A 19,074-nucleotide genomic window follows, 5' to 3' on the forward strand; every position below is an offset into this window, starting at 1 on the left:
AGATTAACATTATTTGCAAAAAAAGATTGCGCTTGTATCTAAATCTTATAGATAATGTAATTAAAAGATGTACCTAGATGATAAACACAAACATTACTCACGGCATGTAATAAAATAATTCAAAGAATCCTTTATGAAATGATAACATTTTATGAGCTATCAATCTATACAGTCTATAATTTATGACAATCTGTGACAAACTAAATTTTAAGCGGGTGAAGCCGCTGGCAAAAGCTACTAAAAATACCTTCATTATTTGTGCAACGTAAATCATACTGTTCATACATAATAATAATATAAACATACATTATCATATTCCATTATTTAACATACATATTTAAGAGTAGCAGTAGCAGCAACTGGAGTATTCTCCACCTGGGTGTGGGTAATTATTGGAAGAGTTCCAACACTGGTAGATGGTGGGACAAGTGCAAGTGCTGTAGAGCAAGACGAGAGCTGCAATGAGAAACAAAAAAAACATGTTAGCTGCTAGCTAGAATGTGGCTGAAAAATTGTGATAAATCTTAGTCACTGTTTTTTTTATGCATAACGAGGCAGGTATTTGACCACAATCGCACCAAGTATTAAGTGGGATGCAGTCTAGGATGGTACATATCTGCGCTGTAAGTGCCTATTCACTCTCGCCTTGTAAACACCCGGATTATAGTCTTCGGGAAAGACAGCAGCAGGCAACAAATTCCAGTCCCTAGCTGTTCGCATTATAAGAGTCATAATAATGTTATTTTGTGTAAGTATGTTGAACAGTTTATTGGTTAATGTCAATAAAATAGGCCTTACCGTTTTCCAGGCCTGCACCTCTTTAGACGTCCCATCCCCAATCTTGTTTAGTACCCAGGACGTGTTGCGCCAGAACTCAAGTCAAGGAACCCTCATCACACGACCACGCGCTGTTACTACATTATTTAGCTGGGTCTCCATCTGGCGTGGGCAATTATTCTTGCCTTTGGCACTGAAAATGAAATTGATTAACAACAATTAACCTAGAAATTAGCACGGCACTAAAGAAATTTATTCAAAACTGCCACGCGGTCTCGTGCTAGATGGGCGTCTTAAAGGCCACCTTCTATCAACGGGAGCGCGTGGTAAGTAACTTGCTTCTGAATGTATGTAACTTCCTACTTTTTTATTTTTAAACCGGCAGACAGTGGTGACTGAGTTGCGGCGCTTCTTCTCAGCACTTGCCAAATGTTTGTCTCGAAGCGCTGGTAGGGCAAAAAAAGAATGAGACATGTATAGGCTCCTTAAGAGCATTTGACGATTTGCAAGAACTAATTTAATTAGTCTAAAAAAATAAAGATAATTTTGATTTTGATTTTGATTATTTGATATGAAGAAACCAAAGTTACAGGAGTAGTTATTGAAACTTGGGTTGTTTTCATTTTTGATAGAATGCCTTAATTTAGTGTAATAATCTATACTTACTTGTGTTTATAAACAAATTTAACATAATTCAAAAACTTCGTAAAAGTTTTTCAAGTTTTTTGACACTTGACAGATAACACTTGTCATTCACAGAACATAGATTAAAATACTACTTCTCAAAAACCTGAATGTCTCCAACTTCCTCATTGGCCCTAGAGCAATTCCAAGTATACCATCAATAAAAGCCTAATTAGAGTCATCAAACCTCTCAGTCATTCAATTAGAGCCATTAGAACTTCATAACTATGAGTTGTTTTCTATGTGTAAGCTGGGGACACGTGTCTCCAGCTGACACATCTGTATCTTCGTAAATATTTATGCTACGATAATGTATTATACCTCAAAAATTACAGTCGAATCCAAATAGTAGGCNCTGGTACGGACGGGGCGAACGCGGGGAGGTGTGCGGGTGAGTGCGAGGGAGAGTCACATTGCGAGTGCGCAGCTAGCTCGATCGGATTGTAAAAAAAATACACGCGAGCGATAAGGATGGGTAGCTTGGGGTCAGTGGACGAAATTCTATCTGCTCGGCGACCGGACTTTATTTTATTTTTATTTTATTTATTTTATTTGGTGCACAAAACAGGGATACAACCATAACATACAAAGCTTTTAAAGCAGGCTATACAGTAAAACTTGTTGCAGCTCCAATAAAAAGTGCACACAACATACAATGCTATTCGAGTTAACAATAATTATACATAATACATAAATTATAAAAATAATTATTTAATGTTAATTAATAATGGAAACAAGTTATTAATAAATATAATGAAATTTAAATCAATAATTCTCTAAGAAATAAAGATGAGAGAGGAATTATTTAAGAAACAATTCATTAACAGCTTTTTTGAATTTGTTTAGGTTAAGGCTGTAGATGTCAGGCACCTCCTCTATATCGGGTGTGAGCTTGTTAAAGTCTCTTTAGCATGTATTTTGTGGCGCTTACCTTCCCATAATTTTTCTGTTCCTACAACTGTTTGGATTAACGCAGTAGCCCTCCTTTCCATTGTCGAACTTGCATTTTCTTACTGAAATGAAAACGATTTTTAATGTCAGTTACAAGTCTAGAGTAAGTAAGTAAGCATAATATTAAATTCTAATTAAATCTGAATATTATACACCACAAAATTTTTTATCACCGAAAAAAAATAATTCTGGGTAGTGAGTTATTGTTACTAATCCTATTTATGCAAAAAAAAAGTTAAATAAAGTTACTCAAAATTTCATCCCAAAATTGGTAATCTATGGCACTTACCACTGGAAGCGTGGTCGAGGCGTGAGCGAGACAGACAGATCGGGGCAATGTGCGAGCGCGTACGACTACTCTAGCGAGCAGCGGAGTGCCCCAGCTGTGACGCGTAAAATACGGACTAAAGAAAATTTAATAAAAAAATTAACTTTATGAAATAGCATGTTTTTTTTACTTTAAATTTTTCACACATATCTACATAACCTGTTAAAAAAAATTCGGTGATAAAAATGTAGTGGTGTATAACTAAAAGGTGACTGACTGACTGACTGACTGACAGACTGACTCTGACTGACTGACTCTGACTGACTGACTCTGACTGACTGACTGACAGACTGACTAACTGAATAACATAGTGATCTATCAACGCACAGCCCAATCCACTGGACGGATCAGGCTGAAATGGCAATGCCAGATTTTGTATGGAAGGTGGCGTCTTTTTTTTTTTCGCGCGGCCATCGACCAAACTTTGTTTTTTGATTTCAAAATAGTGTTTTAAACCAAACTTACTATGGCATGTATACCTCTAAACTCAGTCTGAACTGAGTTACGAGCATTAGAAGTTTAATTATTTTCATACTAGATTTGCTTTTTGCGCGCAAGTTTTGTAAGAAATTGCAACAAAATATTGCGCTATTTTTTTATTGCGCTGATTCTGCTGCATACTGATGTCTGGAGCCTTTAATGGATGGTATTGTTTGTNGAGATTTGTCGGTCTTGTCTCATTCTAGACAAATCACACGAGAAAACTTGCAATAAATAATAACAAACAAGTGAAATTGGTCATTTAAAAACGCACGCAAGTTTAAGTTTATTTTATTGTTTTTTTTTATCCTAATCGGTGAAGTTGTTATCCCTCCTACTTTATAATGATATTTAACAAATATTGTTTAGACTAGCGGCCGCCCGCGACTTCGTACGCGTAGATCCCGTTTTACCCCTTTAGGGGTGGAATTTCCTAAAATTCTTTCTTAGCGGATGCCTACGTCATAACATCTACCTGCATGCCAAATTTCAGCCCGATCCATCCTGTGGTTTGGGCTGTGCGTTGATAGATCACTATGTCAGTCAGTCAGTCAGTCTGTCAGTCAGTTAGTCAGTCACCTTTGAGTTAAATATATTTAGATTGGAAATCTGGACAAAGGCCTCCCCAAGGATTGCCACATAAACAGCGAGTGTCAAATAAATATTACACGTCGTTTCTGACTCCGAAACTCCGGACTATTGAAAAAATGTGGCAAGAAGGAACAAACAAAAACAAATGCAACCAAAAATAATAGAATCACTGTCAAATTACTCACTGTCCCAAAGTTCCTTGCTAATGAAACTTTGTTGTAGGCGCGGTAATAACATAACCAAGTAAAACCCCACGTCATTGCGGTATTTCGCAAATCATTCTCCCTCATTAATTTCAAGCTCATTTCTGTTTGTAGGAGGTACACGAAATCCATTTAATTTAATAATCTTTTGTCTGGTTTCATTTCGGTAATGAAATTAAAGATACACCAATACATATAGGTACCTTATGTACGTTTCTCTGGCTGAACACGAAAACATGGCTCCAATAAACAGTTTTTCTATGCCATAATGGGGTTTCATTTTTATTGGGATTGGTAAATTTATTAAACGCCTCCCTATTGGTAATTGGAAATCTTCATGGTTCCTTACTCTTATAGAACTATTCAATCACACAACAATACGTACAGTCGACTAAACAACCTAAAGAATGAGGCATCTTGTGTAGATGAACATAGGAGCGATTTTGTAACAAATATGTAAAGCCCGATGGGTCCGTGGCCGAGTCCCCCAGTATTCAACGCACCCGTGGTTGAAGCCCCCGATTTAAATAAATTTAATATCATATTTTTTTCGGCTTTTGCACTAAGTACAGTCAACGAAAACCATGCATGTTTGATGCTATTTAAAATGATGTATTTATTTTTTTGTTAAAAATACTTAAAACTTTTATGATTAAAACTTTTATGATTAAAACTTTTATTTGTAGTAAGTTAAATGTAGAGAGAGTAGAGTTATTTTAAAGACTGATTGTTACAATTATTTTGATTAGGTAAAACGATTTACATGTATATATATATATTATAGGTAAATAAAACCTATGATAAAATATGATAGGTTAAAATAAAACCTATTATATTTTTAGGTATCACTATGGTAAAATAATATTAAACATTTATTTGTACGATCAGTATAAATATTTATTCGTTTATAAATATTTTTGTTACTGACTGTACATTTGATTAAAAATTGCTTCTATCTGACCGGGGGCGTCGACCACGGGTGCGTCGAACACAGGGGGACTCGGCCACGGACCCAGTCCAACGTGCTGTTGGCTGTACAAAAGTTAACCAATCAGAAAAGTTTAAAACTCCATCTTTACTAAAGCTTGAAACCTAACAATACTCCATATCCTTCTTATTCTTGTACATTATTCTATTAAATATTGTTCCAATTTAAGTTAGTAAAGCTTTAGAAATTCCAAAAAATATAGATTACACTTACCTTCTTTCTAAGATTTCAAAGTTTCTTACACGAGCAATGTTAAATCAATAACTTAAGAAGACACTTTACATTATTTTATATTATCTAGACTTTAATAGACAATATTTCTTCATTTATCTGTGGAACTACGTTATTTAACATTTTTATACACTGTGCTAAACTGGCCGGAAGCTGCTTTGAAAACAGTTTTGTAAAAGCTGACTTTACATACTACGCCTTCGTTTATTTATTTACTTTACTGTAAATACAAGTGAGCTAACATTCTTACAGTAAAGTGAGTTGTATCGTTGCCTATATTCTTCAGGTTTTACTTTGTAAATCAATTTTGACACTCGTATATTCGATTAGGGACGTCTCTTTCGCTCTACTTGTCCTGCTAGAATGACTAAGAGAGACAGATAGGGATAATTAACTGAAACTTCATCCTGCGTATACGACTGCGGGGTAATCCCGAAAAGCGTTATCGAAAGTTTCTAAATGCCATCCCTCTTACGCGAGGCGAGAGTGACGGTGACAAATAGACCCGAGAATACGTAAACTGCATCCTGAGTAGAGGCCTGCGCCGGTGCCGGTCGGCTGAAACAAAGGCGCGCGCTGATTGGGAGCGAGTGACTTGCTCGATACTCTGCCGGCGATGCACAAAGGTCTGAATACGTGTAAGTACAACAGGAAAGATGTTTGAAAAATTACAGGTACTAATTTTTGTTTATTATCGCCGACACGGATAAAGAAGTGGCAAAGAAGTGTGCTTAAAAACTGCAAATTGTCAGTAGGTCTTGTGAAATATTGTCTGCAAAATGTTAGAACTGTGTAGTACGAGTATTATCAGGATATTGTCATATCGTAACTTAGATATTACATGAACTATTGTAACTAAAGACACTTTTATTTGATCCTACAAACATAACAACGTATTAAGTATACATCCTAGAAACTGCACATACGTATCATTTGGTGTAGATAACGCGTCGCATCGCACGATAAGTTCCAAATCTACCGTTTTATGCTTACTATTTTTCCTATAATATATCTGTATCTTTCTAGCCCTTATCAATACAAACACTCTTTTAAATACTGTTGAAATTGAAAAAATGTGTATAGAACCTTAGGTGGAATTGTGTAAAGCAATCGTAATCATTTGACAATTCATAACGTACGATTATTCTGTCAACCGCTTTTTTTAACTGACTTTATCGTACGTTATGAACTGTCAAATGATTACGATTGCTTTACACAATTCCACCTCTGAATGTGGGCAGCGCAGAATCGGTCATTGTGGAAGTCCTTGAGCAACCTTTTTTCAGCTGTGGACGTCTCTAAGTTGAAGAAGTTGTATATCAATGTGTGAGACATGTAAAACCTCAATGACATCACTACGCATCGTAAGCCACTATTTTTATAACCACATAAACAAGGCAAACGAGCGAATGATCCACCTGACTGAAAATTACAAAAATTAATTAAATAATATGACCTAAAGTGTCATTAAGGTTCTTATTAACTTTATTTTTATTGTCTCATAAATATAACTGTACAATTTCCTTTATGATAAAGTCAGCGGAATTAATATCTTATCGTAAAAAGGGGATTATCCTTGAAAATAAATGTTGGCATTTTCATCCATTTTGACGTGTATTCTTGCCGCAAGTTCAATTATTTACTTGTTAAAACACCACTATAGCTGTAGGTGGTAATTATTGAGGCAATACATTAAACATTGGCTAAGGATGTCAAGCTATATTATACGACGTAGAGGCTACAACTATATTACTATACTACAGTGTGACTACATTTCATGTCTCGACTAGGTTTTAGTATAAGCTTCTATTATTGTTACAAAAGAAAGCAGTTTTAAAAGATTCTAATCCTCTAATCTAAATGATACTTTCAATGTTAACTTATGATAATTGTAGAGTATACATACATAGTAGTAGTTCTTCTAAGTACTTATTTGTGTCTAAATCACAATCTAATTGGTAAAAAGAAGAAACAAAAACAACCCAAATGTTGTTAATTAAAACTGATAAATGCCACTGAAGTTGATTTCTTTTGTTTATAATTTATTGCAGTTGTTCCTACGATTGATTTATTATCAATAGGCAACCCTACACGCTCGTAGAGCAAAAACGAAACTTTCTTACTATTTCATAGCAATTTTTCATGCACCCTCCATATGATGGCGTCAGCAGACATTTTCATACTTTCTCTTTGACTTATATTTTTTGTTACATTTTTGAGTGATTACTTTTTAATAACTATGTTCTGGAACTAATGACTAGTTTGTATGGAGCGTTCGTGCTGAATTCTCTTATAATTTTGTTGTAATACCTGCAAAAAATATCTCTCTTTTTACCAATAGAAACGAAACAATAATTAATGGGAGCCTTTCTTTCTTATGTAAACTTCTTTTCCATTCCTTTGTTTATGGCTGATTGATAGTTACCAGACATTTTAATAATAGAAACTCATGAGCATGATAAAAACTGAATAGTTATTCAGGATATATTCCAAACAGTGTACTTACTGTTAAAAGACCTAAAATATTTGATGTAATATCAAAATTTTTCCATAAACCTTCTTGTAAGCTCTACCGTACTAAAAACCTGTATTTGGGTTTCTTCTCTCAATTTTGAACTCAATATAGAAAAGCCTATGCTATCCCTACATCAATAATAAAAAAGTTAAAAAACAAGGTTCTGTGCTGAAAAGTTGTTAAACTCCATTTTTGTAATATCTACTCATGATGGTTGTGCACCGAGCATTATATCAGTTTTCGTAACTGAACATTAAAGACAGCATGCATTTTATCATTGTTTTTCAATAGCAAAGTAGTTAAATATGTTATACTTAAATATCTTCTAATTAACTCGTGTGAACAGTTCTTAGTCGAATTTTTAAGCACGTGTATAGGTAGGTAAGCAACTCTATGGCTCTATCGCATTGATCGACCGCCTTAAGGCTGGGTTGACCATCTTACTTTAACTTTAACAAACGTCAAAAACCTGTCAAACTCTATACAAATAACACAGATTATCGTCAAAGTTAGGTTAGGTTAGCCACCTATCTTTGACCGTAACTATAACGATAACCGGCGTATTTTGTATGGAGTTTGACAGATTTTTGACATTTGTTAAAGTCAAAGTAAGATGGTGCAACCCAGCCTTAGTGTTTAATTGATTAAACACAGGTAAGTAGGTATAGTAATCTAAACAATCATTAAACTACTCGTACCACATTCCTTCCTTCCGCCTAGTTTACATAATATCGGTCTTTCGCCATGGATTTGGCTCGTAATACGCTGTAACTATTCCCAACGTACATACACATATTATATAGGTACCTCTAAGCTGACCATGGGTCGGCAGATCGCTTACAAAGTAGTACAAGCCACTAATCTATTTATCTATTCGATAGCGGTTCGGTACGTTGGTCATCGCCACGAAGTTTCGACATAGTCCGAATATAACCGCCTAATCATGTGAAATAAATAACAATTTACCTAAATAGCAATGAAAATCTCAAACCCAACCTCTTATGTTTAAATATCTTAAAAAATGTAGTAGAAACCAAACTCTTTAACATGGAGGAACATGTTAAAGAGTTTGGTTTCTACTAACATGGAGGAACATGTTAAGTACCTAACTATACTGGACCATAACCGGGTGCTGTTAGATGTTGGTCTCTCTCGACTAGAGGTTCTGGCTTTGAATCCTATGTGGGACACATTAAGTTTTGCATTACATTGCTTGGTATAAAACAACATGATTGTCTGAAAATAAAAAATATGATTCGGTGCTCTAGTAGGGAAAGCATTAACTTGTGGCCTTGTCACACTAAATCTCCATCCAATTAGAGAAGTACCTAGCCTAGATTTTTATTATTAAAAGTTTCGATCGTTCTATTTACCAGTTGATAAGGAAAGAAGTAAATGGCTTATGTTTGCAAACCTTCTTGTTCTCTTTATTCGGCCGTTTGGTGTAGTGGTTCAGAACGGACTACTATGCCGAGAGGTCCCGGGTTCGATTCCCGGCCGGGCAGAAATTGAAATGATGAATTTTAATTTCTGTGACGGGTCTGGGTGTGACTATGTATAATATTTATGTATTTAAAAAAAAAAAAGTATATAAGTAGTATATCCGTTAAGCTAGCACCCATAACACAAGCATTAAGTTGCTTACTTTGGGGCTAGCTGGCGCTGTGTGAAATTGTCCAAAGATTTATTATTATTATTATTTATTATTCACTGGCTGGTACACCTAAACTATGCGCGTAGCGGCTCTACCAAACTCGGTAGTACAAAAACAACAATCGTCGGTCTCTCTGAGTCCTAATGTAAATGATGACGGGCACATTTCGGACACAGAGTTCGGACACGCCTTCGGTACAGTAGTCGTGAATAACAAATATTAGATTATGTGCTAGATAGCGGGAGGAAATAGGGATACGCGGTGTTGGGTGCGATGGTAATACCGGTATTTTTCCGGTATTAAAATCCCGTAATTTCGGTATCTATAATTTTTTCTATAGATCCAACGCTTTACTCAGTTCCTGAGGTGTGAAAGTGGCACGGGAGGGGTGACTTTGACATATTATGTCGAGACAAACAAATCTGAAAGAAATCTGAAGTCTCGTTAACATTTGACGTCTCAAAAACACCCTCCCGTGCCGCTTCCATACCTCAAGCACGGACTGCGTTAAGAGATAAACTTTTCTTATGCTAATGATTTTTTTTAAACTAGCAAGTCGATAAACTCTCCTTTAAATTATTCAGTAAAATAATTACAGCATAATAACTTTAATTCTTAGTAAATACTGAAATAGCGGTATTTATAATTTCAATCCCGGTTTCAATGATGGGAAAATAGTTCCGGGATTCCGGTTTGCGGTATTACCAAAAATCCGGGTATCCATGCTCTAGGAAGAACGCGCTCTGTTTATTTTTTGCTTGTAATTAATAAATGTTGTTAGTTTTATTCAACTTACTAGAATTACTAGATAATAATTTAAATGTTATTAGCGTAACAATCCGCATTTAAAGTTGATTAAGATAAATGAAATGCAACACTCGGTATTTAGTTTTAAAGTAAATAGTCGTAAGTTAGGTGTTTATTCGTGTATGTAGATTGAATTAAAATAAATAGCAACATTTTATACCACGTTGGGTGGTTTGTGTAATTGTGCAGATTGACGGTTTCATAATATCTAAAAAAGGCATCGAAAAAAAGTGTTTCGCTTGAAACAAATGTCTCAGTTGAAACTCAAACTTATGACCTGTCCTTTGCCCAAAACCAGCGTCGTGGCTTTCGTCACGTCAGTGGGGTCCCGTTGCAGTGGGCACCCTGTTTGCGACTAGGTGGAACTGCTCAGTTTACTCTTGTTTTTGTTTTTCTTCCATTATTATGTGCCACCGTTATGTAATTATCTGTATTTGTGTGATGTCCATTGTAATAAATGTACCTTTCTTTCATTCAATTATTCATGACAAAAAGTGAAAAGCAAGAAACTGACGATTACTGGTTTAAATGAGTATGTCATCTGGGATGTAACAACTTATTAATATTATTCTACTTAATCCTTATTACCTTTCTCTCATGACATTGAAATGGTAATTATTTTTATGTTGCCTTTTAATTTGGAAGCCATAATTTTGAAAAGTGTTTTACTTTCCTAATCGTTTACTTTAATATTGATTGCTTAATGAGCATCCCAGTTGTTTAATGCTTATTCAAAACAAATCCACAATCGTAACACTGAACGTTAACGTCGTCCAAACTTAACAATTAACCCCTGCCCATTCCACTTTTTAACTGCTTACTATAAATTCTGTTTTCTGCCCTTCACCCTTTTTGTCTCTGGTAATGAGTGCATTACCATACAAATAGGATCAGTTTGGGACCGCTGTATAATTGACTCGGGCGCCCCGCTGGCTCAAACTCTTTGTGTGTACCGGCCTTAGCACGACCACAGACACTCTCGCGTATCTCAATTGTCTCTGCTCAAGCAAATATAGTCTGTAGCGGGAAACTTTGACGGATTCTTTTCCCGCGCGAATTTTGACAGCTCGCTTTTGGCGGCTGGCCTAACGTAGAGTTGAAAAGTAATAGGCACTCGATTTTGGATGATTGCTTTACAAACATTGGGGGCGTTTGGCAGAAAAAGCGCTTGGAAGCGCTTGTAAGCAAAATGGCGATCGCTAAGCGCTTGTCACTGCTAAAAATCAAGGACACGCATAATAGAAATACCAGACATAAGGATAAACTTTACTTACCTCAATCAAGAATAAAAATGTTAAATACCAGCCCCTACTACATGTCAGTGAAACTATACAACAAACTTCCTGAACACATAAAAACCGAAACTAACATTAAACGCTTTTCTAAAGCTCTGAGACAATAATTAATATCTAAATGTTTCTACTCAATTAACGAATATATCTAACAACTGACCACCGAAAATGTCTCTAGATACTTTAATTTGTAATCTGCTTGTTTTGTTATTTTTTAGCATCGAAGTATGCAATTATGTTACATCTCATATTATGTATAATGTATATAGCCACCTACTCTGTTGCAATACCTCCTAGGTCACTAAGTCTTAAGCCCATGTGTATGTAATTTCCACCATTACAATAATTGTCACTTAGTACGCAATAAAGATTTGAATTGAATTGAATTGAATTAAAGTTAGCAAACATGTCCTCGCCGAAAACTGCCGTAGCGATCGGCATTTTGCTTACAAGCGCTTCCAAGCGCTTTTTTCCGGCAAACGCACCCATTGGTCGGTAATTAGACTGCGTTGGTATGATTGTTAGCTGTGCCAACCTAGAAATGTCAACATTGAGCATCGCTGAAACTTTCTAATAGATATTTAATAGCTTTGTTAATTTGCTTGGCTCACCGATGAACAGTTACGGACATTGATACGGCAATAAATGCTTTCAGTTATAGTTTATTAGTTATAGGTGCTAATGGCGATAAGATCGTGACAGAATATGTATTCATTTTGGACATGTTTATGAAATAACTAATTAATGTTTATTATATTTTAAAGAAGCGATAATTTTGAGGAAATAAGACAGGATTTAAGAGATATCGTATTTTGGTGAGTCAACTAATCACTCTCATGTAACTAAGGCAGACTCCAAACGGTAATTATATGTATAGCCGAAATATTGTCAGTTTTTGTATAGACCATATCTATCTGAGAACGTAGATTTTAATTTTACTGCTAGGCTTCAAGCTACAATAAGACGCTAGAAAGCTCTACCTCTCGCTTTTACTTCCACCCACTGCATCTTTTTGAGACTAGGTTTGTTCATAATGAAACTTTTTTTTACCTACAATTAAAGCTTAGGATGTTACGCAGTGTCTACCTGAAAAATGGTATAATTGAAAATTATTAGGAATATGTAAATACAGCCTACCTTGAAATGATATTTACTCCCCACTACTGTACATATTGTATTCCAATTAATTCTGCGATGATAAAGTTTCCTAGGAAGCCAGACAGACAACAAAAGCTGTGGAGACGTATAAAATACAAAGTCGTATATTATAATTTAATAAATATAAATTACAATGCATTAAGAATTGATTAGCTATTCTTAAGCGTGTGACTCTACCAATGTTTTTACTGAGAAAAAAACTCTTTATTGAATTACATCATGCATTAAACCGGATAGCATCGTGAAATAACATTAATTCTTATAAACTACGCAAATACTTGACTTGGGAAAATATGGAAACAAAAAGATCTTAGAGAAAATAAACTACCTCAGCATCTTCTATATCTATAAAAGCGAAAGGTCACTGACTCACTCATTCATCACTAAATCTCAGAAACTACATGTGCTAGGAGTCTCAAATTTTGCATGGGAGTTCCTTTTAGAACGTAGGTGCTCACTAAGACGGGATTTTGCGAAATTCAACTCCAAAGGGGGTAAAACGGGGTCCAAGCGTACGAAGTCGCGGGCGGGCGCTAGTAGATAAATAGTCACAGGATAAAAACCATAAATTTATAGAGACCCGAAGGCGAGTACCAGAATTGGTGCCTAACAAGAATTTACAACCAGTCCGACAGTTATAGAATCGGCTACCAAAGAAAATGCACAGCACTTTATTTAGGGTTGTCTCATTGACAGTGTTTTCCTGATAAAAAGATGATATACTCGTACTGCATTCAGTTCTTTTTCAGGGATAGAGAAACTGATTCATGGCTAAGATGGCTAAGATTGTATTGGAAATCATTTACCTATGGATACTCTATTATGGTCTAAAAACAGTATTCTGAACAACGTAACGAGACGACCATGAATCAATTCAAATTCAAGCGTAGATTTAGATATGTAGTTTCATTTTTTATTTTAATTAAATTCCACTTTAGTTATGGGCCTGAAAACCCTATCAAAATCTATTCTAGCTATTCCCTTAATTGAGAATGTTACTAGGTATGCAAAATCACTTGAAACATATGTTACAGTTAAGCTTTTACATTTACAAATACATTAGTTTTTATTTCATTCAAAAATACCCAGTAGTTATGATTTTATAGGCATTCAAAGTTCGCTTAAATATTAAGTCCCGCCGACGGTCACGTGACCCCGCGTGACGTACATTCACAGTGTCCGCTCACTAGAAAACGGATATAAACATACTTAAATATTTTTTTTTTGTAAATACAAACTTATTATACATATTAACACCCAGACCCATCACAGAAATTAAAATTGAACCAAACCCAAACTTGATGCGATTGTGTCGTTTTATTGCGAATTACCTTCCAGCTCCATCATTAGACCCTGATTACTATATAGAATTAAAGTACTCATCAATACAAAACGAACGAGCCCAAACTCGATGGATTTAAGTCATTTTATTATAGAGTTCCTATGGCCACCTTCCAGCTCCATCATCAGATCAGCTCCATGTCATCATAATATTGCATGGTCATCCAAATCACATGTGTTTGCGAAATTTCAGCTTAATCGGTTGCCTGGAAGTGGGTCTTAATTCAGCTTGCAAGATTCCACCCATACAAATATGAGCCAGTCACTGTAATATGACGTCACGCGCATAAAATGGCGGGCTGGCCGCCGCCCGCACTTTTAAAATTCAATATCTTGGAAACTAATTAACGTATCGAAATAATTCTTTCACGTGTATTTTTTATTTTTAACAGAGAATACAGTACCTCTAGTACGAAAAACTTTCGAGTTCGTTTCGTTTGCGTATTCAAAGTGTCATCGAAAAATTTTGTATGAAAAATTAAACAGCGCCCCCTAGGGCGGCTATAATATAGGGGGCGCTGTTTAATTTTTCATACAAAATTTTTCGATGACACTTTGAATACGCAACGAAACGAACTCGAAAGTTTTTCGTACTAGAGGTACAGAAAGCTAAAAAACAAAATTAGTGAACATTCTTCATTGATTTAAAATAGTTGTATAGTGGGCAGGCATTACGTATCAGTGGATGTGGATGATGGTTAGAAGATCGCGATTTATTGTTCATCATCATCATCATTTCAGCCAAAGGCAAGTCCACTGGGGACGTAAACCTCTCCCAAGAAACGCCACAAAGCTCTATCAGATTTTCTGTCTAGCTTGAGGTGATATTTATTTGTGAATAATATAACTAAAAACAAGACTAGAGTTAAACAACCCTAGTCAACTAAGTAGAGTACAGTCAGCACCAATTTGATAAACAGCGCGACGCCATGTTATCTCAATTTATATGGCAAAACGTGATAAATGCATTCCGAATAATTACCATCCATTCTCATATTCGCCGTTCTAAAGAACGACAGCTCGCTGCGGCATAAACTCCACTACCACATAAATAAATACAAACTACTCAACATGTAAATGCAAAGCAAACTAATAACCGTTTATGGATATCTAAAAATTCGCATTCAACAGAAAACCAGTCGGATTAACGACCATAGGAAATGCGGGGCGTTAAAAAATACGCGTTTTATTTTAGTGACACCAGTGTAATTGTGAAAATTGCTGTCATTATCGGGACCGTTCTCGGATAGACTAAGCAACGCTGACAGTAGTGCATCTCGTATCAATAAGCGCAATTACGTCTCATTAAAACAAATCGATCGCGCGAAAAAAAGTTGCGCGAGTTGCAATCGAGTAAAAACTAAAAGTCGCGGGATTGTCAGTAATTGTGCGCGGGCGTGGAAGCCCCGCCCCGGAGGCGTAGGGAGGGCCCGAGCGCCGCGCCGGAGGAGGCGAGAGGACCAGTCGCTCTCGCCATCGCGGACTCGGCGCGCGTTCTGCCACGATCGACGCGCATTCGCGAAAAGCAAGTCAATTACAATTTTTGCAATGACATATTATTTACAATATTACCAGTGAGGAATGTGACCGGCCAGTGAAAAAAAAAATGTAAACAAACTCCTTCGGACGCAACTGTAAAAAACTTGAAGTGATTAGAAAAAAAATGAGTTCCAATTCCGAATAAGGATCTAAAATGTTCGAAGCAAAGGAGTTCGTTCCGAATTTGAAATACAGTGTTGCCAAGGTAAAAATTGAAGATGGACTTGACTACTCGGCGGGACATACTGGAAGGAACAGCTGTTCCGGGAGAGACTATACTGAATGGGGAACAGGTGTGTCGGGAACTAGTGAACGGAACGGAGGGGCCGTGTGACGTCACGGGGGCCACGGAGGCGCCGAGGAAGACGAGCTCGTTCAGCATCAGAAACCTGGTGGGAGGAGGGGACTCTGAGAGGTCGGCCGACGGCTCCGCGAATGCGAACGATGGTGAGTGTTGAAGAAAATATTTATCTGTAAACAAAATTATGAACGGGTGCATTATAAAACAATGATTAACTGAATGGGACAATATTAGTGAACTACGGCACTTTGAATTCAGTATTCTAAGTCAGTATTATAGATTTAACAGAGGAGTTAACAATAGGCCAACTTAAAATTGCAATTATATGCCCTATATGCTGGCTCATACCCGGCTCATATTATTTCAGTTTTTTTATTTATCGGGTAAAAAATATAATGGTAATTAGATTTTAACTGCACTTGATTTTGAAACTCTTTTGAAATCTAATGTATCTTATCGCACGAAATAAATATTATTATTAACTATAACTATTATTATAGTTGCATACAACATTAAATTCAAGGATGAAACCATAACATCAATTAGTTACATTGATTTTAATGCACTTTTATGGCTTGCCATAGTACAATACACAATGTTGCCAGCAATTAAAATAATTTGCCTCATGTGCTTTCATGACACCATAGTGGCAATAAAATTTTATTTCTGGTTTATGGGCACCATTGATTGTGTTGGATCTTAATATACTTTGTTATTTGTACCTACGACATTTAATTGTTGTTGATGTGCCTATTAATTCCATAGAAAAGTCATGTTTATCTAATATTTTTTATGGATACTCACAAAAATAACCATAAAAGATTTCAATTAATGTAGGTAAACGGTATACTGTATTAAAATAAACAACAGTTTTAATATTGCTCTACATTATTATTACTATTTTTTTATATTTAAATACGTGTTATTTTTTTACCATAGCAACAATACAAACAAATTAATTATATTAACAACCTAAAAAAATATTGAGCCTTTTCGAACGGTTTTTCATCACATTAGGAAATTCATTATTTTATCCACAGCTATTAATAATGAAAAATATTAGTATTAATAGGGTATTAATACATATATAGACGACATAGACAAATCAGATTTGAAAAAAGCTTGTAATAATAATTGTAATAATAAATTAAAAGTATTAATAGGGTATTAATACATATATAGACGACATAGACAAATCAGATTTGAAAAAAGCTTGTAATAATAAGGGTTCCTTGTCAAGACTACGGAACCCTAAAAAGACATCAATCACATTGCGACCTTCGTTACTATCAAAATAATTACCTAACACGATTTTAGGACACAACTTTTAGGGTTCCAATTCACCCGTGGTAGAAACAAATATCAATTTGGACAATGAAATGACACAACTAATAACAAAATTAGTTGCGGTCATAAATACAAAGGGTTGTGCATATTTTTTGTTAAAACGGTTTTCGTTCTTGATCCTTACATTAACAAACCCGCAGGTAAATACAGTTTGGTTAGAAACGATTATCAACCCTCCTTTGTCGGAGTGACGTAAGGCACCCCTAACAAGAGCCTTCCGGGGGCAAATTAGACCGAGACCGTGTTAACTGTGTTGTCTCGGAAGCTCGGAACACAAAGGGTTAATGTGGCTTATCATAGTACGTGTGTTTTTTAAACACTGCATTAAAATATATTATTCAATAAGAATATAAGAAGGGATGATTTAAATTTATGATTGGTATATCGAAAGTGAAGTTCTAATAGTGTGCAAGTAATTTTTTGACTGTTTTAAAATTTTGATGCCATTGGATGAAGTAGGACCGCGTGCTTTTTTTCAAGCAATCTCCTGTAAAATTCACATTTATGATTTACACACTGTTAGAACATCACTGACGATATTTAAAAAACCTAATGAGTACTGCAAAATTCGAGTCTATATCTTTTGTAATACCTACCTATTCTTGTGTCCGTGCAGGGACAGGTCATCATGAATAACATTTTGGCGAAAGCTTATTTTAAAGATTCTGTAAGTGAGGTCTTTTGGAATGCTTACTGATAAATTTCTTTTCCACAATATAGTAGGTATAACCATTCTTTGTTAACAATATAAAGTCAAAGCAATTAAAACAGATCCTTGTGACGTCAAATTAACTTTGACTTTAACAAACGTCAAAAATCTATCAAAGTCCATACAAAATACACCGGCTATCATTATATTTACGGTAAAAGTTATAGATAGTGCAATCATCCTAAGTATTTTTAAGCCTTTTCAACATTGATTATTTGAATAAAGTCATGTATTCATTAGGCAACATTTGTTGATAAACTGTTTATGACTAGTGTGAAACAGTTTACCATAAACACAGGTTTCTGAAACTTGGCCGTCCACACTTGCTCTCCTCCACTCGGCACTCATAGCGCGGGGAGCACGGCGACATGGACTGTTTATAAACTGTTTATAAACAGTGTTTATCAACAAATGTTGCCTAATGAATACATGGCTTATGGTGTCTATGGTAGACAATAATACATTAACCATGAAATGTAATAACATTTGTAAATAGGTTACACCGGCCAGTTCAATTATTACCTCAACACGTTTATAGGAAATGTAAATACTAAATCACAATTACATTTACATCCTGATTTCCTTAGTTATTACATTAATTTATTAAAATCTAATTTATAAAACTCGATTCCTGCCTCGCCCTTCAAACGACTTACCAATAAGTGTATTCCGATCGCAAATTAAAATGCATAACGCTTCTAATTGAATATAATTTAGGACGCTCGAGTTCCAAAAACACAATTTGGCCTTTGGTAATTTGTTGTCAGGCTCCCTCGTAAATTATTTATCAATTACCTTTTAAATTATTTATAATACTTAAGGGCACCACGTTGGTTATAACACGCATAATGCAGAATAGTTTTCACAACCTTTTTGATCATGCATTTGGATCTTGTACATTATTTGTCTCTCTCAGTGACCCTTTTATGCTGAACAATATTTGAAATCGTATTACAATAGAGTCTATATAGAAAACAATCTCTTTTTTAAGTATGTAGAGTTTGCATTATGCAATATAAATCAGACTTCGTCTTCCTTTTAATTGGATTACCTACTTTTATTTAAAAATTTGATCAGTTTAGATTAAATAAAAAATAAGATTTCTTTAAAAAAAAGTTTTCTTCAAATTCTGCAAAAGAAAAATGATCCAATAATTTATTTGACTTAATAAAATGACT

General features: G+C 35.3%; 1 protein-coding gene and 1 long non-coding RNA gene across 2 annotated transcripts in view; one reads left to right on the forward strand and one right to left on the reverse strand.

Moving 5' to 3' along the window:
* Positions 1 to 303: 303 nt before the first annotated feature.
* Positions 304 to 1,552, reverse strand: LOC114351248 (uncharacterized). Its single transcript, XR_003655767.1, has 3 exons — positions 1,444 to 1,552; positions 799 to 970; positions 304 to 456 (listed from the first exon to the last, which is right to left on the reverse strand). It is a non-coding gene; the product is annotated as an uncharacterized LOC114351248 (long non-coding RNA).
* A 13,924-nt stretch (positions 1,553 to 15,476) lies between these two features.
* Positions 15,477 to 19,074, forward strand: part of LOC114351247 (homeobox protein aristaless) — a 91,150-nt gene continuing 87,552 nt past the window's right edge. The window contains exon 1 of the mRNA XM_028302387.1: positions 15,477 to 15,986. Within this exon, the coding sequence (XP_028158188.1) occupies positions 15,758 to 15,986 (229 nt within the window). The 5' untranslated portion in view covers positions 15,477 to 15,757. The remainder of the gene's footprint in view (positions 15,987 to 19,074) is intronic.

Source organism: Ostrinia furnacalis, unplaced genomic scaffold (assembly GCF_004193835.3).
Source record: "Ostrinia furnacalis isolate ACB-3 unplaced genomic scaffold, ASM419383v2 OfSCF1112, whole genome shotgun sequence".
NCBI lineage: Eukaryota > Metazoa > Arthropoda > Insecta > Lepidoptera > Crambidae > Ostrinia > Ostrinia furnacalis.